We start from the raw sequence: 23,290 nt of genomic DNA on the forward strand, positions 1-23,290 counted from the left end.
AAAGGCCTGTACTTTGGGTCTTGGCTACCAAATAGAGCAGCTTTTCTGTTCACCCCACAGCTGCTGTTAATGTTTCATTCTGCAACTGCTAGAGGATGGGCAAGTAACCATCCTCATACGAGACAAAAATATAACTCCATTAGTCAGCTGGCGTGGGTTGTTGAAGCAGAAATGCAGGCAGTATTTTCTCCTGGTGGAGAAAAATCCATCACATCCTATTAAAGTTGCCATTAGCTGACTATAGGGCAATGTACATTTCCTGAATCCATGATTGCTCGTTCTCCTTACTTTGATGTCTGTCTACTTTAAAACTTGTAATTTAGTCATAACTATTACAAGATCATGTTACATCTCTGGGGTTAAATCTATTTGACATATAATCTGTCTGGGAAAAGCCCTTTAAGAAATAATGGTTCTTGATACTAACTGAACCTCAAATTATTGTTGTGTGAATTGGAGAATCTTGTTCCTAAAGATGTTCCATGAGCTTTCTGAAATCTATTGCCCTATAGAACTTGTATGATTTAATACTTTAACTATTAGATTATGTAGTATTTTAACTCACTGCTGTTAAACACAGATTTTGAAGTTTCTGCCAAAGGTGGGTTTATTAGGGTTTTGGTGGTGGTTTTTTGTTTGTTGGTTGGTTATAGGCTATACTGGCATCTTTGACATCCTCTTACCAGTATTCATTGTAAGGTTTAAGTGAGCGAGGGTTATAACCCTTCAACTTTTTCACTCCAACATTTGAACCCTTAAGTTTTTAGATGCTTAATCATCATAATTATGGCATAAAGCAGAACCAAGAAAATAGAAAGATGCCATCTTTCATAGCTGCTTATCAATGAAAAGAAAATTGTTTTTCTTTGCTATTCTGGAAGTGGCAGTCTTCTGTCATGTGTAGAGTCATGTTTCAGTAGAGGATGATTTTTGCTCTCTAAGGGAGATACAGATGTGGTCACGCTTCCTCTTAGTTGAGTGCTTAGAGATTTTGTTAAAAACCCTTGACCACCTCATTCATTGTTTCTTTAATTGTTTATGTATTTTTTTTATGTAGTGTGGACAGAGTGAAACGTTCAATTTCTTAAATTGAGAGGGATGAATATTTAACCTTTACATAGGATCGAATGGTATCAAATGTCATGGATCTTTGGTTGCAGGTTACAGGTGCATTAATACCTATAAATTAAAGGCAGAATATTATGCTATGTTATTTTGTATAGCCCATGTCTATCTCCACATTGTGTAGGATATTGATAAAGAAATGAGGCAATTGCAAACTGTGGTCTAGTTTTGCTTTTTTATTGTAGCTATGTTTCAATATAGGCAGAGCCTGGATGCATCTCCAGCCAGTTGACAGTTGTTTGTCTCTGGTTTTTTTATTTCTTTAGGGCTGGTAATAGACAATGCCTTCTGCTGCTTTGGTTTGTCTCCCTACTCCCTCTAGTAGAGCTGCTTGTCGTTATTCTCAGTAAGCTATCTATGTGGTAGTAAAGAACTTAAGAACAGTGAGTAGAAGAGGTAAAATAAGAAAATTAGATTACTGTTATACAAATATAATTACTAGTTGAATTAAAGTAAAAGTAAAAATCACACAACTCCAGCTGAGGGAGCTATTTTCTGTCAAGTCACTTCCTTGCATGTTCATGTAAGTCATGTTCCCTAAAACTTGGTATAAAAATGTTGACAGAATTTTGTATTATTTTATATAACAACTTTTTTTCTGGGCTAAAAGCTACTGTAAAAGGCAGTTATTATTTTGGTAGATTGAAAATAAAGTATCTGTAAAAATCAGTTTTAACTTCCCAGCAAAGGAAATAAGCAAGATCCTATTTCATTGTATTTGATCAGGCAATCCTAGTTTTACCTGAGTTAAACACAACTTCGTGCATCTAAAGGTTGGACCTTTTTGAGAAACTTATCTGCTCTTCACTGAGAGTGAGTAGTATACTATCTTCTGAGGTGCTGTATCTTGGGGTGGTTTTCCTATTGGATTTTTGCAGTTTGGTTTTCAGTAAAACTTTAATGTTTTCCCTGCAAGAAAGGAAAATCCATCTCCACTATATTTCTTCTTGACCTGGCTTTGCCTGTCAGCTTCCAGGCAGTTATGGAGGTTTCTTTTCAGCTTTCAAGCTTTCTCTTTAGTCTCACTCTCCCACTGGTGGGCTTATCCTCTGCATGCATTGCTCATCAAACAGGAACTGTTTTTTCTGCAATACAGTAATTTGCTTTATCTTAAACCCATGTTGTGTGCTGAACAATGCATTTGAGTCCTTGATTTTTCTCTGGACTACTTGAAGTTGTGTGTAGACAGCTGGGTAGTTTTGTGAGAGAAGCTGGAGCATGCTGTAAATGCTTGTGGGAGTATGGACAGGGCTGCTCTTATCCTTGAAGCAACATTATCTATCTTTCCTACTTGTTACATTAATATATAGGCAAGATGTAGTAACTGGTCTCTATGAACATGGGCACGTGGATGCTGGTATCTGTTGGGCTTTAGCCCTTACCTGCTTCTCTTCGGATTGGCTTGGTAGGGAGCTTGTTTTGCCTCTTAGGAATTGAGAGAGATTGCCATATGGTCTGGTATAGTTCATGTACACAACCGTGATCCAGTAGAGGAAAGGCAAACTCCCAACCCCCCTACTGCTGTTTCAGAAAGGAACAGACAGGAGGAAGTAGGAGTGAGAACAGATTTCTGGATAGATTTGTAGGCAGTGGGGTGAATTCTTAGCACTTCCCACCAGAAGTTTATTCTAATAGGCAATGGGTTTTAACCATGTATATACTGCTGAGGAAGCTGGAACATGAGTATGAAGAGTAAATGCATAAATAGACTTACAGGGCTATTTTCAATTTAAAATTATATAAGTATTTATTTCATATCTCAAACAAGGTTGTGGTGCTCTCAGCCTCTAGTTGTGTAAAGTTAATTATGGTTTGATTTTTTTTTTATTTTTAACTTCTATTTTTTTCAAAATTTATGTGCAATTGAATGTGTGCACTACAGGCCGTATCTGGAAAACACTACTGTAGCAGTATCCTGACTGATTGAGACTTTCCTAAGGTTTACACCCGGTGTATAAATAGTTGTACAGTGATTGAAAAATATGCCAAATGCAACAGACATTTTTTCCTGGTTTCTGGGTCCCTTAAAGCAAAAGGGTAGTGTTGTCTGTCTGTTCCCAGAGTGTACAGGAGAAACGAATGGATTTTTATGTTACATAAATGGCTATGATATTGGTCATCAAGTTTCAGCCTGATTTAAACCTTTACTGCTTTACTGAGTTAAAACAGTAAATAAGACAAACAAAAGAGCAATCTATTTAGAATTAAAAAATTTGTATAGACTAGAGAGCAACTTCTATGGCTTTCATGTGAATTAAAGATGATTTTATACATAAATGCCTCCCTCAAAATGAATAGTTTAGATGAGTCTTTTAAAAAAACTGCGTAAACCGGCATTTCTAATGATGAAGCACAGTTACTGGCTGCCACTGAGAGCATTCACCTACACAACCCTAGCCTTAGATATAAGGGGCACATGACTGTAGGTGATTTGGGGCACTGATCTGTCAGAACAATCTTTTTGGGATGATGGATTTTCTGTTTTGGTTGCACAACCAGTTCACTTCACAGTTGCATACTGAACAAAGGAAGTAGGAGAGCTGTGCCTCAAGACTGGAGAAGAAAGGGGTGAGAATTCAGGCTGGATTTAGGTGCGTAGGTTTAGTTGCCTTCCCATTTTCCTACAAAAGTGAGTAATTTTTACCGCAGACCTACAGATGCTGAATTACTGATAGAACTCTACATGGATGGCTGTTTAGACATCTCCTGTGAATAATACCTTGCAATTAATAAGGAACTCACAAAATGAGAGATCTATGTACCATTTATGTGCTATGTATAGTATATTATACTCCTATCTTATAACTGTTCAATGGAGCATTGCCCTTTAATTTGTCTCCTGGAGATGCATCGTCTGTCTGTGTCAAAATGCTTACATGAGTGTAATCTGGAAGCTGGTTTTCTTCTGAATGCCAGTATACTGGAATCCAGTGTTTAAAGCTTCAAATTCATGGATTTTGTATTTCCTTGCATTCTCAACAAATACTGAATAACTTTCTGTAAATAATGATCTTTGTTAAAGATGAATAGCTGCAAAACTTGTAGAGTTTTCACATTTTGTGGGTTTTTTCTTCTTCCTCTTTTGTAGAGGGGAGATTTGTATTTCCTCTCCCTTATGTGCTTGGCATAATAATGAAAGCACACAAACTGGGGAAAAAAAGTGGTAACAACCAACAGTGGTTCATGATGCCAGTAGTACTGCAATTTGGAAAATGTGTTGTACCAGTAAATTGATGAGTCTCAATTTAAATTTAAAGAGTTTCCCTTACAAGTGGTCAGTTAACAGTATAGTCACTTCTGCAGTTTTTGTTATTCTTTAATATGAATAAATGGTTTGTAGCAGAAAAGGTTCAGTTGCCAAGTGAATTTTTCTATGTTGTTTTTAAAGGCTACTTTTTTATTTTAAAGCTTTTTTCTGGGTGATATTTCCTTGAATATTGGTGACTGTGCATCAATGAAGATGAAGTGATGAATCACTTCACGCAAATCACATTGTTTGGTATATATTAAACTTCCAAAAAGGAGCTGCTATAATTCTTTTTCAGTGAAGAGATCTAGACTGAGTATGCTTAACCCTTCCTGAGTCTTATTGCAGTTTGTATTCAGGCTTCTAAATTCATATAGTGGGACTACAATCTTTAGTGTTAATTTTTTGTAAAATTATCAGTTTACATGTATGAAAGTTTGGCCAGATATGCTGTATCAATGTTTTAAGCAGCAAGATAGTGCATGTTTCTTTTGTCTCTGTACTAAAAATACTAGCTTTTATATGGATTAGTGATAGGAAAATTGAAAGCTACATGTGGGTTATATGTGCTTATAATTGATTCGCATCTTGTGATGTGGTTTTGGTTGTATTTCTTGAAAATTGTAGTTTGTCTCACCACATTGTGAGATAAACTTTTTACAGTGTTCAAGATACCTATTTTTTTGTGCTACCAGAGTTAATCCCCTTGCATCTTCTGGAATCAAGAGTGCTTTTCCTTTGTGTATTCAGTAATTACATAAGGAAATTCAGTTTGTTTTGTTAGCCTATAAACTGGGCTTTACTAAATACAAAGAGCTCCAAAACCTCTCACAGTAAGAATTCTGAGAAAGAAAATGTACATTTCTTAGGAGGAAAACTTTCGTAACCTTTTCACATGGTTTGTCTTTGTAATTCCATGAAGCCAAAAAAAGAGGAAAATTTAAGACCTAAGTTATGTCGATACTGCAGAAAAAGGTCAATTGTGCCAAACTTTGTGACTTAAATTCTGAGGGTTTGTATTGTTAGTTGTGTCTTAATCTCAAAATACATATATAATGTAGATAAGCAGGCAGGCTCAAACTGGCCTGTAACGTGACTGACCCCTTCTTTTTCTGATCCATACAGACTTACGTGAATGAGTTTGGCTGCAGCAGCTGCTGATAGTGAAGCAAACGCTCATACACGTGTTCAGTCACTGCTCTGGAACTTGTGTTGAAGTATCATATCTGCAGAACCACTTTGAGCAGTTACAGGATGGCCTTGTGACAAAATCAGTAATTTACTGATTAGGGTTGTATAATTGTTCTGGATCGAAGTTACTCTTTCTTCTGAATTCACATGAGCTTTCCCAGTGTTGATCACTGCAAAGCTGCAGAAACAGTGGAGAAAGTGCACGGTAGGAATAAATTATCAGGGCAAGAAAAGGATGAAGGGTGATTCTGGCAACAGTGCCAGATTGAAGTGCTTATAACAGTAATTGTAGCGCAGGTATGCAAGTTGCCTTGGATTTGTTAGTAGAAGATAGTGTAGAACTGTCAGTAGTTTTGTATTCTCTCTCCAGTCTCTGTTAAAGGACCTCCTGAGATCAGACTGCAGAGAGTAGTTACAGGAAAGATTAAAAGAAATCTGATTGCTGTGTGTTTTCAGCTGTCTCTGCGTACTCACTGTGGAAATGCTTCTTAGAACCTTTCTTTCCACTCCTTGATGCTTAGCAGTTTTCCACCTGTGTTATTTAAAACTGTTAATATGATATTGATTGTAATACAATAACTTGCATTTGCTGGAAATTACTTAATCAGTTAAAAATGAGAAATTTCTATTTTTTATTTTATTTATTTTTATTTAGAACCAGGGTAACAGATTTTCTTCTAGTTTAAATTTAGCTACAGGATTTTATGCTGCCCTTTTAATTCTGGGGAAAAAAATCAGTATATTATAGAAAACCATAGCATAAGAATTGCATGTTAAACAGCGATATGCATTGTGATTATGACTCTCATTGATGAAGGGCACCCAGTTTTTTCTCATGTGTCTGCTGCTTGTTTGGGAAAAGGAGGTGCTGCTTCTTCTCGCCTTCCTATTCTTTCTGCATCCCTTGTTTTATTGGGGTTTTTTCCTTATCTTTTTCTTCCTTTTTCTTTTTTTTTTTTTCCCCATGATGTTATTTACTTGGTAGGGAAGAATTTATGCAAGCCATATTTCCCCCCCAGTCTTTTCATGTCACTGACTTTTGAAACATCTATTACTTCACTTTTGTTACTTGAGTTCTGGCATTTTTAGCTCCCTCTTCTTCCCCTTACATAATTCTTAGGCAATCTCTTCTTTTTTGTGCTTCCTAAAGAAACAACTGTCAGCTGCTTTTTGGCTTGGGTTTGTGGGGTTTTTTGTTGTTGGTTTTGGTTTGGTTCTTTTAATCAACTTTTTATGTGGAGTAGTCAATATCACTTAACTTCGTCTTTTATGAAACTGCCTCAGCTAGATGGTTGTGTTGAGTACTGGTCACACAACGCTTCCCAGTCAACACAAAGCTTAAGAAAACAAGGGTGAGCTAAAATTGCAGAGTGACAGTGCTAGAATTCTTTAACTCAAATAGTCACTTCTATTATTACGATTATTAAGAACTAAAAAAGTCTTCTATCCATTCCTCACAGTATTATTAAAATCACAGGCAAATAAATTCTGTCTCGGAATTACTGCATGATTAGAGAATGTTTTTTCTTCTCTCCCAACACAACTTTTTGATATTTGAATGACCAAATTAAAGAAGTAGAGCCCTGAAAAACACTACTGTACCTCCTGTATGTAAAGCTCATATGTGATGAATGCATTCCCAATGTTGGGTTTTGAACAAAGTCTACAGAATTCTGTCAGATGGACTTCTATGATACAGCTGGTACTTGAGACTTAAATTCCTAAATAGTGAAAAAGTTGGCTGAAAAATTAGAGATTGTCTGTTAGCACCACTAAAGCAGTTACTTGTAATATGCTCTTGGTCTTTTGACCTTGCTTTTCAGGATGTATAATAAAATGCTGATTGCTTTTCTTCAGCTAATAAAACAGTTAACGACTTCTCCTCGCTTATTTGGATTACTTGAACAGTATCCTTGCAGATAAGAGGACTCATTGCTATTTATAAAAAGGGAAAATTATTTGTAGTTCTCACTGTTTTAATAGTAGACCCTGTGCTTGGAATATGAGTAGAGAAGATCCTTCTGTTGCTGGAATAAGAGCAAAAGTGTATAATAAAACACAAAGTACAAACGAAACAGCCTAATGAAGTTTCTTAAGTTTTACCTTCTCCATCTACACCCATTTGTTCATTCTACCGGTTTAATTTCTCCTTATATTTATTGAATATGTAATGGCCTCCTCTGTCTCTGTAAGCAGAGATAATTATTTTTCTGGTTCTGTTTCTTCACTCATGCGGTCAGGATTCATTTCCAGTGCTGTTAAATACAAGAACACAAACATTTCTGGAATGGCTTAATGTATATCACATCAACTTAGTAAGACTTCTCAATTTTGTACTTTAGTCTAGCTATTTTATTATGTACTATTTTGTGTAATAGAAATGGCAAATAGCCATTTAAAACATTTTTATGGTGGATAGCATTAATTTTTGTTCAGTAAAGCTGTGCAACATAGATGTCAGAGCTGCACCAAAAAAAGAAAACCTGTAGAGTTGTTCCTTCATGACATTTTTGTCTTATAGGTTGACTGAAGCTAAAAGACCTTTCTTTCACTCTGGCTTGGATTCTACTGTCTAAAAACCATTTTGAGCTTGCATCATGTTTGACTTGGATTCTTGGTACTTTAATATATTTTGAGCAGTTTGACTTAGCTGTCTCCAATCACCCTTTTCAGAACTTCCTTACGGTGAAGTTCCACCCTAAACCCATAATTTATCACAGAATCATGGAATTATTTGCATTAGAAGGGACCTCAGAGATCATCTAGTTCCAGGCCCCTGCCAGGGGCAGGGACATCTTCCACTAGACCAGGGTTCAAAGCCCCATCCAAACTGGCCTTGAACACTTCCAGAGATGGACCATTCACCACTTTTCTGGGCAACCTGTTCCAGTGCCTCACCACCCTCCTAGTAAAGAACTTCTCCCTAATGTCTAACCTAAACCTACCCTCCATCAGTTTAAGGCTGTTACTCTTCTGATGGTATTAATGGTTTTAAAAGTCCAAACAGGAAACAACGAGACATAATTATGACACTAAATTATCTCATTATCTCCCTGCTGTAACCCTTTGTTTAAGATTGTGTTGTTGCGAAAACAAGGAAGCTGTGTCTGGTGGATCCCTTTTCAGTTGCTGAGTAGAGTGAGAGGTTCAGTGATTATTGTATGTGTTCTCATGACTAACTATCATTTATAAAGTGTGAATGTGTTCTTATTTTGGTCTATTACATATTTGGTGGGGAGGGGGAATGCATGTGTACTTTTTATTCTTTTTCTTTGCAGCTGGTTACAATTTTCTAAACTTCTCCTCTGGAATAGCAGCAAATAATAGAACTTAAATATTCCTCATTTTGAACTGAGAGGCCTTTTAGTGTGCTACTTCACTCTGTGTTATGTTCATGCATGACCCATGTATTAATTACATGCAGTTTTTTGCAGAAACTTGTGAAAAGTATTACTGTAGTAGTAGTTGCCGTGGGGAATGTAGTAAACAAAGGCTTAGCTTACCGTTTTTTAATGCACTATTAGTATCCATATGTTCTGACTCTAGGCCCTGTGAATCACCTGTTTCTATGCTTAAGACTGCTTGTTAGGGTGCTAATTATTACTGAGATTATCAAACATAGATCATACAATTATATATTGGCTATATAAGTCACATTATTCATGCTGACATATGGCAAATATTAAAACCCTACCATCAGAACATTTTGTATAATCTTATTAATCTTTTGTTTCTTCTCGTTTGATGGATTATTGTAATAGAAATCTTTGCATTTGTTTTTCACTTGTCTGTTTCAGTTTATTTCCTCTCTCCCAAATATTCATGGTTTGTTAAAACTACAGAAAAGACTGACTCAAACCACAAAGTGTGGCGCTGCATGGCTAGGGAATAGTAGCTTCCTTTTGGTCAGTGAAGATACACCTTTAGAATACATTTGTAGGTTTACGAGCTTATTTTTCTTAAGGCTCGTTCAGACTTCCTTTGTTACTCTGATTTTGGTGTTATTTGTTAAGCATTTTGCAGTTTCGCTTGTAGTCTTTTTGTTTTGTTAGTGCAGACACATGATTTGTGCATTCAAAACATCCTTTTGGATGTTTACTGTTTTCTTACTGTGTTAAAAGGGGGAATTTGACACTAGGATTTTCTTAGAATATAATTTACTTTAAAATGCTTTCACATTGGCTGGTTAAAGTCCTTAAAAAACCAGGTCAGTGTAACTGTTGAGACAAACCTTAGATTTAACAATATCAATGAATGATACTACAGTTTCAATTCACATAGTTTTAAAATACATGAATGTTGTTTGTATACAACATTCATTAGCAATCTCACAACTCTGCAAGGCTGTTAAAGGAAGATTATTTTTATAAGTGTGGATATGCTTTATTTGGTTCCAGATTCTGTTCCTTTTCTTGCAGGCTGAGTGAGAAATGCCTGCCAGGAATGATCTGGACCTTTCATAAATTTCTTTTAATGTGCTAAGAATAAATTTAAATTTTGTGCTTTCCTACCTGATATCAAGTGTTGTTTTGGGTGAGTAAGCTCAATGGGCCTGGTGATTTTTTCTTCCATAATGTATTGCCAAAATATCAAGAGTATGTAGCAGCTACCATCTAAGCTCTGTATACCAACATGCACTCGGTTCTTTATTGAATTACGCTCATTACGATGGTCCCTGTCCCAAAGAGTGTATCATCCAGGATAAACTGACAAATTCAGACACAGTAAACAGAAAAATCCGTGACAATGTTTTCTGGTGTGTTAGATAAAGTATAACAGGTTTGTCCTTTATTTTTGCTAAATAAATTCTTAGGTGTGTTAGGAGGAAAATAATAGCTTTCTGGAAATTTGTGAGGTACTATTCCTAAATACAACAAGCAGTGAAATAGAATGTACACAGATGTTTGTTTGAAAATAAAATATTCAGTACAGCCTGTCGTACTTTCGGGTAGCTAAGGAATGTGTTAGTTACCTTCATCTTGTCTTAGTGGTCAAGAACTTTATTACAAAATGACTTGTTGATTAATGTGTTCACATCTTTTGTTAATGGAGTCTCCAGTGCTGCCATCTGTTATCTCAATGACTAGATGACCAATGACTTTGACTATGAGGGGAATCTAATTGTACTTGCATACTTGATACTTGGACTTTGTGAGCATGTAAGGCTGGAGGAAAATGTCTCTGAGAGAAGAGAGAATTCTGACCTGTTCAGATACAACTGTTACCTGAAAAACTTTCCATAATTTATGTTATTCTAAACTGTAGTAATCACTGCTGTTCCCAGGAAAATAAAAAGCACAACTGAATCTGTAAGCTTCATTTAAAAAAAAATTCTTTCTAAGCTGGATGGATGTTGTCTGACGACATTTACTAGAAGTGTCAAGTTGTCTTAGTTGCAGTGGAATCTGCCTTAGGCTGCAGGCTTGTGCTTGTCTTAAGTTTACTGAAGAACTGGAGAAAATGAAAAGCTCGTCTTCATTGGATTCTTTAGACATGCCTTTGTTTTTGCAAGGTTGGAAAGAAACGTTAACTTATCTAAGAAAAAAAAAATCCTAAGCCTTTTAACCTCTTTCTCTTGTTTTATTTGTGGGCTCTTTCATCTTTATCTATGTGTTTCCATGGTAAGCAAATCAAAATTAATATATGGCATCAGTACCCAAGAGCTTGGTAAGAAAGTTATGGCTGTCAGCTTTTAAAAATGAGACAAAATTAGGGTTTTCTGGAGGAAACCCATTAAACTTGGGTGGCACAGGAGTACCAGGATCTGACCACTCAAATTATGTATAAGTTATCTGTCTAAAATTGGATGGAATTTAATCCAGGAGTCCTTCATATCAGCAGTTCTCTGTTGTAAAGCAAGCAGCTGTGGGAAGTATATTATTTATGTATTTCTGCTATACATGTCCAAAACTTGTAGACCAATCTTTAAATGTTACTTTGATTCTTTTTAACTTCTGTAGGGAAGGGTAGAAAGAAAAATAAGTTTGTTTGGATTTTTTATTTGATTTTGTATTTTATATCAGATGCCATTTCTGTAACACCATCTGGTGTTACAGAATCCATTCTATTAGGACAACTGCAGTTTCTTTAAAAGAGATGTAATCCAAATATGCATTGTCATCTTTAATCTGCTAAAATATTACTTCATTTAACACGCACTCATCAATAACATACAGAATTAATATTAAACAAGAAAAGATACTGGGGAGCAGAGCTAAAATGTTGTTCACAGAAATGTCAAATACCTACTTTGTATGTAATTTTGATGGTTTTCAGATCTTCTTAACAGCTTCTCCATTCTTCATGTACTCTTGTGCTTTGCAAAAGTGCTTACAGCAGTAGCCATTCTTCCTTGCAGCATTGATTACTTTACATGGTCACAAATCTCAAATTGTCTGTATTAAAATAGGAACATTAGAACTCCATTCCTATTTTTTAATTTTTTATTTTTTTTTTATTCTGATGTTGTGTCCAAGAGAATACTTCATGAGAGCAATATACTGTTTTGACAGTTTCCTGTTCTGGACACTTGTTCATTTGTATTTCATTTTCCCTTTTGAATTGAAAGGTACACTGTCAAATCCCTTATTTAATAAGCCTCTTCTGCTAAATAATAATTGTAATCATGTACTTTGGGCTCTTTCAGGATACCAGTTATCCCCTCCTTATGTAATACAGTTTCCCATGTAGCTTTTCCCTTTTATGATTTTGGTTTCAAACCATTTTGCTTGGTAGTTCAGGTTTCTGTAAGATTTTTTTGTTGTTGTTATTTTTGGTTTGGGGTATTTTTTGAGCAGTAGTGCTTCATTCAGTTTTTTTGGCAAAATCCAAAGCTCTTCAGTAAATCAGTGTAGGTACCAATATCCTAAATGTAACAGCACTTGTATGTAATTCTCCCTGGAAATACATGTCTTTGCTTGCCAAACTCCTCACAGAAATAAACTTCCTAGGCATAGTAGCCATGTATGGTTGCTGTTTACTCTGAAGAGTACCTTTTGCCTCTTTTTTTAAAGGAGAAAATCTGCCAAGTTTCGAGTTCTACCAGTGTAAGAGTTTGGTGTATACTCTGATTTGCTGGTATAATTTTGAGAGGAGAAAGGTAATAGTCATGTTAGGCAGAGCCTCATGTAGCTGCTATTACAGCAATTTCCTCTTTGTTAAAAAATATGTACTGTCATATGTTTTCTTGATGTAAAATATGTCTTCTTTAGTACTTGTGTTATATTTGCATCTCTTTTGCTTTAGCCAAGTCATTAATGTTTTGTGCTGGTGCCACTCATTCTCTAAACCTTTAGTAACAAGGGGTTTATAACATCAGCGGTGCACCGATACACTCATGTGATACTGGTGACATTATTTTGTTTTTCTAAATTAAGTCAATACTCAAAAAAGGCTATCTGCAAGTAAAACAGACTTTAGCTAAATGGTCTGGTATTATGTACTCCTGAGCACTTCTCTAGCTGAGAATCATGAAATCTTCTGCTAAGCTTTTTGGATAATAAGAACCATAAAAAGTCAAGTGTGATTCATGTATGCTCTTTGGGTAAGGCTACAAACACAGAAGGATATTGCACCAGAAGTTGGAAGGGTTAAAGTACGTGTGTAAAGTGCCAGTCAAAGGTAAAGAACCTTGATCCATGACCGTTTCACATTTGCAGATCAGCCTGGAGCTGTTACTTGCATGCCAGCAAAGATAGTGTAATCTCATAGCAGAGTGTGTCACGATTTTTCTGAACACCTTTTTTTTTTTCCCCTTGTCAGAAGTGTTTAAATAGCAGTTGTGTGCAGTGACAACTCTTGCTTCAAAGTATCATGAATTCTCATAAATTAACCCATATTGGTTATATTTATGAAATTGTATTTTATTGAAATTGCTGTGCTTTGAAATATGATATTAAATTTAAAAAAAAAAAAAAGAAGAAGAAAAATTGAGCTTGGAAGGCACCTCTGGAGTTCATCTTGTCCACACCTGCTGCTCAAGGAAGGGCCTCCTAAAGCAGATTACCCAGGACTGTGTCCAGATATCTTTTGAAACTGTCCAAGTATGGAGACACCACAACTTCTCTGGACAACCTTTGCCATTGCTCAGGCATCCTCACAGTGAAAAAGTGGTTGCTGATGTTCAAATGGAACCTCCTGTGTTTCAGTTTGTGCCCGTTGCCTCTGGTCCTCTGACTGGGCACCTCTGAAAAGAGCCTGTCTCCATCCTCTTTGCACCCTTCCTTCAGGTATTTGTATAACCTGATAAGATACCCACAAGTCTTTTCTTCTTGAGGCTGAGCAGCCCCAGCTCCCTCAGCTTTCCCTCATATGACAGATGCTTCGGTCCCTTAATCATTTTTGTTGCACTCTGCTGGACCCACTCCAGGAGCTCCATGTTTTTCATTATTTGGGAGAGCAGTACTGGACACAGCTCTCCAGATCTGGCCTCACTAGTGCTGAGAAGAGGGGTGGGATCACCTCCTGAGGCCTGCTGGCAACACTTCTAATGCAACTGGGATATTGTTGGCCTCCTTTGTCCCCAGGGCATGTTTTTGGCTTATGTTCAGCTTGGTATCCGTATGAAACTTGAGGTCCTTTTCTGCAAATCTGCTTTCCAGCTTTGAAAGAAACTATACTTTTACCAAATCTAAGAGGGTCATTTTCTCCTATGGTTCAGTTTAGAATTCCACTTGCACATCCAGGTTTCTTGATGGTAACAGTAGGAGCTTTATAGTACTAAAAAAAAAATTTGCAACTTGATGGCAGGCAAGGACTGGATTTTCATTTATAAGATATATACAATATACAATATATATACAATATTCTACACATATTATCTATGTGTCTGCTATCTTCAAATTGCCTTATTTAAGTTTTAATAGGTTTAGCATTCAAACATATGCTGTACTGTTCAGTAAGTCTTAACAACTAGGGGGAAAAACACTGTAGATAACCTTTTTTTTTTTTTCTTTTTCTCCTTTATCTCGATTTATAACTTCCTGTAACCACAGAAGAATACTGTACTCTTACGTCTTTACTTGAGGCATTTGGACATGAGAGAGAAGATCTGTTTCCTTCGTTGTTAGGAACTGATCTTGGACGATGTTCTTGTCCCCACTTTTCACTGGTGCTCAGCACTGACTTTTGGGAAGCAGCATGCTCCTATGGCCAGAATACCATTTCCTGTAAACCTTGCTCTGCCTCAAGAGCAAGTGGCCACAAGCAAAATCAGGGAGTCTCAGGAAAAGCTGGCTGCAGTACACTAGGTTTGGGCCTGCAGTTGCGGTGCTGCTCTTCATGCTCCATTTCCCATGTTCGTGGTAGCTCTGGTAAAAGGCTTCATAAGAGCAGTGCTCAACTGATTGCCCTGTTTTTTCGGGTTTTCTTTCGTTCAGGTATTTCTGATAGAGCTACTAAACATGCAGGAGGAAGTAAAAACATTAGACTGTGTTAGCAAAACACTGAAGCCTTGTCTGCCCTTTTTCCCGCAGCTAAGCTAGACCAGCAGTTTAGCAATTTGTTCTGAAGTTCCCAGGAGCAGGTGAGGTTATAGTACTTATAGATAAAAGGCATCTGAGTGCTTTTGGTGACACCAGTAGTGAGACGGGCAGATGCTGTTTCGTTTACAGAGGATTTTGGAAATGGAAATCATTTGTAAGTCCTGCCACCACATTTTGGCTAATTGCAAACCAGTTGTATTGTCACTAAAAATAGCATTTGTTACCAATTGTGAGTTCCATTCAGATATAAAAAATAATGTTAAAAAACAACCACCAACAGAAACAAAAAAACCTAAAAAGTCTCTTTGTAGTCTTTGGCATTGTTGCAAGTAAAGTAATGAATTTATCTATTTAATTTACAGGGAGGTTGTATGGAAAAACTATTTCAATTTAAGAGGTTATTCATTAAATATTACCTGTTGGGGAATTTTATTTTGGCTCTTGCACTAATGCAGTGGATTTGGTAGCCATTTCCAAAACATTTGAAAGCATAAATGTTTAAAACCGCTTGGAATATATGGGAAGCAAAACACAAGATTGTTAATTAAACTAGACATCTCAGTATAGGGAGGGGGGGAAAACCCCAACACTGACAGAGTATGATAAAGAAACCTCCATCTTTACATCTTCTTAGCAATTCTTGGAAAGAAAATTAATGTGGAGTGTAAACTTTCATTTTAGGAAAAACTAATATGTTATAGTTTAAGTTTTCTTATGTAGCCTAAGGGAAGTTCTGTGATATCCCTAAATAATGTTTAACTGAACTCTTGCTGCAGTCTGTTGATATACAAAAGAAAGCTCTAATATTCAGATTTACAACCAAATTTATAGAATTAATAACTTCAGAGCTAAATCTGTGTTTCACTTAAATGGACAATAGCAAAAACAGTGTGTAGGCTTAACCAGTTGGTGCATCCTGTTTCTTACTTTTTCAGAGAAAAGTCCTGGTGTCCTCAGTTTCTGTCAGAAGAGACTCTTCTGAGAGAAATGAGACAAAAGACTACCTGTGTCTGAAACGTACAACTACAATTTGAACCTGTATTGCAGTGAATAGGGTGATAGAGACCAATGAATGAATGATTCAACTTTCAGTAACAGTATTAGGCATCAAGATGTAGCCATTTTTTTTTGCAGATATTAGAATTGTGATAGATGCATACAAAGAAGGATTGGATTTTTCTTCACGATATTTGTCTGCTGTGTTTGAGTAGTTACCGAAGTAAGTTGGTACAGAAATGGTGAGAAACATTAACTGAACTGTCATTTTAACTGATTTTTAGAGAGAGGAGGGGGCTGGAATTTGCTTGGAGGGGGCAAACAAAATCTATTAACAAATTCAGCTGCCTGTAAGCTAAAGGTTTATAGTCTTGTTTTATTTTCCGTTTTGCAAACCATTATGTATTTAAGCTTAGATGCTTGCAGCAGAATTCCTTTTTATATACATATATATATACACACACACACAAATGAATCATATGTGTGAATCATATGTGTGTGTCAGAATGTAATATATTAATTACACAAAAAAGCCTACCTTGGTTATTTTAGTATAGTTGGGGGAAAAAAATAAAGCAGTGATCTTTAAAAGTACAGTAGCTTGGTGAATGGTTTTATCACAAGTAATTTTGTACAGAAGGAATAACTTTGTCCTCTTCTAATATTTCCTTTTCAGCCCTTAAATTTGACATCACTAATGCCAGCTGGCATAAGTACTTAAACCCTCAATCCAGAATATGTTGCAAAAGATAACATGAATCATATTTAAGGTGTTTGAATATTCATTCATCAACTGTTACATTTATGCAGTAAACCATACTTTGAATATAGGATCTTATAACATCCTTGGTTAACCATGGGGTTTTCCAACTGATATACTGGCAAATTCATAATCAAAATTAAAACTTGTCATTTAATTTAAAAGGAAGAAATAAAAGGAGAGAGAGAGAGAGAGCTCACCAAAACCTCTTTTTCCTTTCTGAAAAAGCGATTTGGCTCCTAAGTAATGACATGATAATCATTTGTGTATTTTATAAAAATGTTAAATGATGGGAAAAAGCCATTCAGTTGTGAAATGCTTTCACTACAGGAGAGAACCAGCTAGTAGATAACTGCAAAAAGTGATTTTAAGTATCTCTAACTGGCTCTGTTGTTGAACCCCACAATGTGTGTGTCCCAACCTACCCTTGCAAAGGACAGGTTATGTGTGTGGGGAGGAGGGATGGATGAAGGGAAGCAGGGTTTTCTGGCTAGAAGCCTGTTCGTGTTTAGATTTCAGTGACAGAAGACCTGACCTCTTTCTGCTTTCTTGTTCTCTTTTCTATGCAATTTCATGATGACTGACTGGCTTCATGATTAGTCTAAAATAAATCGGGAGTTGATTCTTACTCTCTTCCCGACCCTCTAGCTAGATTACTGACTGTGAAGTTTTCAGAAGAATATCAGTTTTGACTTGGGAATTATATTCTCTGGTTAAGTTTCTTTACAAGAAATTACATGTAAGCTCCAAAAAGTCCTAATGAAGTCATAAAAGTACAGAGGAACATTTTTTAGAGTGTGGTCTATGGGTTTCTTCTAGGATGACAGTTGTGGAAAGACAATGTTAATTATTGTGACCTTGGTTATGGGTTTGTTGTTTTGTTTTGTTTTTAACTAGACTTCACTGGTTTCTGTTTTTGAAAAACTAATTTTTTCTTTTACATCTCTTTCAGTAATAGTTATGCACGAGTGCGAGCTGTGGTGATGACCCGGGATGACTCAAGTGGTGGATGGTTACCACTTGGAGGGGGTGGACTAAGCTGTGTCACAGTCTTCAAAGTCATTCCCCAGGAAGAGAATAGCTGTGCTGATTTTCTTATCCATGGAGAACGACTCAGGGATAAAACGGTAACAAATTGCATCCATTTAATGATCATAGTTGTCAGGGGAGGTTTAGAGTGGATATTAGAAAAAGGTTCTTCACCCAAGAGGGTGGTTGGGCACTGGAACAGGCTCCTCAGGGAAGTGGTCACAGCACCAAGCCTGACAGAGTTCAGAAAGCTTTTGGATGATACTCTCAGGCACATGGTGTGACTCCTGGGGATGGTCCTGTGCAGGGCTAAGGGCTGGACATGGTCCCTTACAACTCAGCATATTCTGTGATATTGAAACTACATGGAACATAAGTATAGATGCTTGCGTATTGTTACCTGTAGACTAGAAAGTAAATTTATAGTCTCAGACTAATACTGTTGCTGAGCTTTTTTGTGTCAGTGATTATATACCTAAAGAGCCAATTGTTTGTTTTAGGTGTAACGCCATGCTTTTTTAGAATTAAGCACATTGATCTTTTAGAAACTGTACATATTTTTTTCATTGCAGATTTCCACTCATTTGGGGAAACATTTTCGTGGGTTTTTTTTTCCCAGTAGAGTGTTAAGTCTTGTTATCTTGTTTATATACCAGTGATACTACATTTAATATGAGTGGTGGAAATGAGATAATTTCTTAAGAACATGAAAACAGAAGGAATTCCTCAGTAATGGTTGTGGAATTTGACTATGACAGAAAGTAGCCATTTGACATGAGAACAACTTTGTATTGTAAGAGAGCTTAAGCAGACAGGTCCAAGAATTGCTCTGGTTTGATGAACACACAGGCAGTATTCATTCCTCAGCTACCTAAAATAAAATCCCACTAATAAATGTATCTTAAGTAGCATCATGAATATCAGCCTCACAAAAGGAAAACTGGTATAGAATCTGAGCCATTTCCACATGCAGACCTGTGGAAGACAAAACAGGCTTACTAAGAATTGCCTCGATACTTGTGTACCAAATAGGTTTCTGAATGAGGCTGTGTCTTATTGTGGAAACAAAGAGACATAGAGAAGGCAAAAAGCTCCATCTTAATGACTTTTATCAAGAACCAATTGTTTTCTGCCAATGAATTTTGACTCCTGTGTTAGCTTAAAAGGTAGAATTTCCTTACACCATAGTGCTGATCCTTTCTCAAGCATACCAGTTTCTCCCTTGAAGCAGGACTGCTGAGTTTCCTGCCTTGACTGTGACTATTGTAGGAAGAGAGCATATAAATAGAAATTCTGCTGACTCAGTTGTTTCAGCGAGGCGTAGTGCTATTAGCAGAGTACCCTGTGTTCCCGCACAGCTATGTGCACCTGCAGTTCCTTCCTCACTTTGCAGTAGTTCCCCTTAGAACTTTTTTTTAGCCTTATTGAGGCTGTTTTTTGAGAAGCTTAATTGCATTTAGAGATACTTGATAATTTTCTTTTAATTCTTAATACTTGGAACATTCACAGCTTGCCTTAAGAATTTGAGGGTAATAAAATGCTCGGAACTGAAGGCTGGTTTAATGTTTCGCCTGCATGCATATGAAAATGTCAAGCCTTCAGTGTCCTGATCTGTTTGCACTCTGCTGTTTCCCCTGAGCAAGCCTTGTTTTGTTTCCACTTCTGGTAGAAGGTTTTAAATGTTTCTGCTCCTCTTCCTGTCCAAAATCAAGTTCATGTTAGCGTGAATACATTTTCCAAAACTTTATTGTCTTGAACAGTTTGTTTTGGTTTGGGGTTTTTTGTGTGTTCCATCCTGTGTCCATCTGTCCTCCCCCTTGCTTGCCCCCAAATGTGACCTCTGCTAGTCTTGTCAGGGCAGATTGTGATCTTGCTGCAGTTTCAGGAAGTTGCTGTTGGAAATCAGCCCCTCAAAAACACAGGATAGAAGATAGAAGAAATGAAGCTAGGAAGATCATCTCTCCAGTGTATAGTGAATAAAAAGCTCAGAGAACTAACAAATACAGATTTGGTGTGTGGGGAAGAACACTGGAGAGCGAGAGATTCTTTGATAACTGAGTAAAAGGACACTATGTGTACACGTATTTCCACAGACATCAGATAATGTGCTTATAAGCAACAGCTAATGTGTAATGAATTAACAACAAAGTTGTATGTTATGCAACAAGACCTCTCTCAACATAAAAGAAACAAGATCCTACACCAAGATATGCAAGGTCATCTTTAGGTCGTGAGGCTTATTCAGAAGGGCGGTAGGTAGCAGGGAAAGACAAATTCTGTTGGACAGGGATCTAGTCACTGATTCTAGAATTGTTCTGATCCTTATGCTTTCAGTATAGTTAATGGTTTTACATTTGTTCTTAGGATATTCCTGTAGAGTCACTGTAAAAGCACATTTTTTAACCTTTTCCTTAATAAAGCCAAACAATTGAGTTTTTAGTCCAAATAGAATTGACAGTTGGCTATTATATTTCATAATAATGATACATTTTATTTTTTATTTAAAAATAAAATAAAAATGGAAGTTATTGTATTTGCTATGGATTAGAGACCAAATACTGTGATCACCTTGAGATTTTGAGGAACTGTTATACTGAATCTGCTGTTTCTGTGCTCCATTATCACTCTAATCTCATTTTAGAATGCCCTTGGTAAACCTGTATGCCTGAATAATCTTTGAAGTTATTAATACACTGTTTAGTTGATTGCTCTGCCATTGTATTTGTGAAGAGAAAGTAACAATATTTTTTTTTAAACAACTTCCTAAACCATTTTGAACACATCAGTTATTCAGACTTAGAACACTTAAACATTCAGGAATGTTTAATCTATTGTAATAACTAGAAGTCATTACAGCTTAGTCACTCACTTCTGGCAAGGTACATACAGCTGTTTCTGAAAGTACTTAGGTGGATTATAAAAGAAAGTCATCCTTCCAAATGAAGTTCCCCCCAAGTCACATTGTACATTGTTAAAATATCTTCCAAGCTAAATTATATTTTGATTTCCTCTAGCCAGTAAGTCTTTTCTTTTGGGAACTGGAAAACCTAGAGTGTGGAACTTGGAGCACTTTTCTGGGACACAGGGAAGCATAGGTTTTGAAATACCTGAGGTTACAGAGCAAATGGAATTCAGGCTTTTACTTAAGATACATGGGAATCATAATGCCAGTGTAACTGTTTAACCTATGTGTCAATAGAAAGATGGAATTCATTCCAAAGCAACTTGAAATCCACAGGTGAGGTATTTGATGGACGTATTTTCCAGATACCTTTTGAATGCTTGTGCTGAAAAGGAATGAACCAGCTTTAGTTCCTACTTCTCCAGGTGCTGCTTCTGACACTACACTGCAGTTCCATTCCAATGTGCCAGATATTTCTATATATTTTATAGGCTATGCAGGCATTTAATTAGGAGTGTAGATCTCCGTCTGTAAGTCAGCTGTATAAATTAAATACTTCTGGACTGAACTTCAAAGTATTGAAGTTCCTTGTTGGAGAGGGTTCTCATTGTTTCTTTATATACTTTAGAGTTAGGTTGCTATGAGCCCTTTTGTGAACGAGCTTCAGACTACATGTGGAACATCCAAAATTTTTGTGCAGTACAGAGCTATTTAAAACATCTCGTGGCATTCACAAAAAGCATCTTAGTTATCTGGGAAGAAAATCAAAGTGGTGGCACCATTGCATTAATTAATGAGAAAGAATGTTCCCTGCTAATTTGATCAGGTTGTTTAGATCCATGTTGGAATGTAAGGGTATTTTGTGAAGACTTTATTTACATAATTACACATTTCCTACTTTATTGTACTCACCTTCCTAGATCTGGTTCCAACCAGTCTGTTTGGAACAATTGCACTCCATCCCAACCTTGTCAGGTGTCCTGCTCTCACTTACTGTGTTTACAGTGGCTCTCTTCTATCTTAATAGCACTAGTGTTAAACATATGTTGGGCTCAAACTTACAGGTTTTTAGGCTTTGGTGAATTTTACATTCTTGAGTGAAAAGTCTAGTAGACTTATATTTTCTGCTCCAGTCCTTTACCGTGCAAGTTTTTACCAAAGGAGAGAAAAAAAAAAGTACTAATATCTTTTCGATCATAAATCAGGAATGACAAAGTTTAAAATCTTTCCTTTGAAGAACAGGTGGTTGTGTAAAGGGAGAGATACAAAGCTAAAACTAAATATAAATACCATTCTTGTCTAAAAATCTACTTTTTAAAAACTTTATTGTTTACTTTTTAAATTACTTTTTAAATTGGCTTTAAAGTTTGAGAAAAGATTGATTTTGATGGGCTGTAGTACAAACCTTAGATCATCTTGATGTTTGACCTACAGTTTTTGAGTTTTCTCTCAGCTGAGGCAGGTATGAAGTCTTGCTTATATGGATTCTTCTATCTGATAACATGTCAATTTTTATGTCAGTTACAATTTTTATGTCAGCAACAAATTTTTCCCTTTTCCATGCCCTTTCACTTATATCTACTGTGTTAACTTCATGCAGCTTTAGATGTGAAAAATCACTGTCATCCTGTGGTGTATTGAGGCATAGACTCAGGGGGGTGAAACTGAGACAAGTTTGTTGGGGTCATAGCCCCTTTTATAACCCAACACCAACAGACAAACATACCTTATAAGGTAAAAACTGTGTCTGCGGCATCTGTTTGGCTGCTAGCTGTCACGGCAGTTGAAACAGCAGTTTTTGGAGTTACAGCTCACTCCTGTAATGAGTTACTCTGTTCTCTGCCACGATCTGGGTTTTTTCCAGGCCCTGTTCCCCACAAATCCCCCTTTATTATTTTTTAAGAAAATTTGTTTCATTGTAAACATCGTAAACATTGTAAACATTTCAATACATGTAGTCATCATCATGGCTAGGCTTCACGAACAAAGATTTGGGAAGGACTCTACCCACATTTGCTACAAGTGTGCTGGTGACTAAAGAGGCCAATGCAAGATAGACAAGTCCAGTTGCAAAAGGCACAGCAAAAAGACTCCTTGGATGGTATCAGCAAGACACAATTCTTTCTGTGTTGTCTTTTCTCCTCAAGAGTGATCCTGTGTGCTTTCTCAAAAGAAGCAGCAGCATTATAGATGGTGTGTCTCCAGACCTCTCAACTGGAGGCCAGAGTAGACCAGTTATGTTGATCAATATGGCCAAGGCTGAGATGTTGTTTCAGGGAGTCCTTGTATCTTCTCTTCGGGGCTCCTCTCTTGCAGCAGCCAGTGGCAAGTTCACCATAAAGCAAGATCTTAGGGAGGCAGTGGTCCTTCATCCTTGAGATGTGTCCTGCCCAGCACAGCTGTGTTCTCAGCAACATGGCCTCAATACTTGTGATAGCTGCTTGTTCTAGAACAGATGTATTGGTCACATAATCTGACCAGTGGATGTTTAGGATTGTATGGAGACAGCGTTGATGGAAGCGTTCTAGGAGACGCAGGTGGTGGTGGTAGATGACCCA

General features: G+C 36.8%; 1 protein-coding gene and 1 long non-coding RNA gene across 3 annotated transcripts in view; one reads left to right on the forward strand and one right to left on the reverse strand.

Moving 5' to 3' along the window:
* Positions 1-23,290, forward strand: part of SPRED1 (sprouty related EVH1 domain containing 1) — a 60,431-nt gene that overhangs the window by 16,039 nt on the left and 21,102 nt on the right. The window contains exon 2 of the mRNA XM_027641964.1: positions 17,754-17,928. Coding sequence (XP_027497765.1) covers positions 17,754-17,928 — 175 coding nt within the window. The remainder of the gene's footprint in view (positions 1-17,753; positions 17,929-23,290) is intronic.
* On the reverse strand, positions 12,130-21,888 carry LOC113946553. 2 transcript variants are annotated; one of them, XR_003527472.1, is made up of 3 exons: positions 21,795-21,888; positions 14,584-14,707; positions 12,130-14,281 (listed from the first exon to the last, which is right to left on the reverse strand). It is a non-coding gene; the product is annotated as an uncharacterized LOC113946553 (long non-coding RNA). The 2 variants fall into 2 exon arrangements; XR_003527471.1 differs by having other exon boundaries at positions 21,645-21,882.

The sequence above is a fragment of the Corapipo altera genome, unplaced genomic scaffold (assembly GCF_003945725.1).
Source record: "Corapipo altera isolate COAL_440 unplaced genomic scaffold, ASM394572v1 23b, whole genome shotgun sequence".
Classification (NCBI taxonomy): domain Eukaryota; kingdom Metazoa; phylum Chordata; class Aves; order Passeriformes; family Pipridae; genus Corapipo; species Corapipo altera.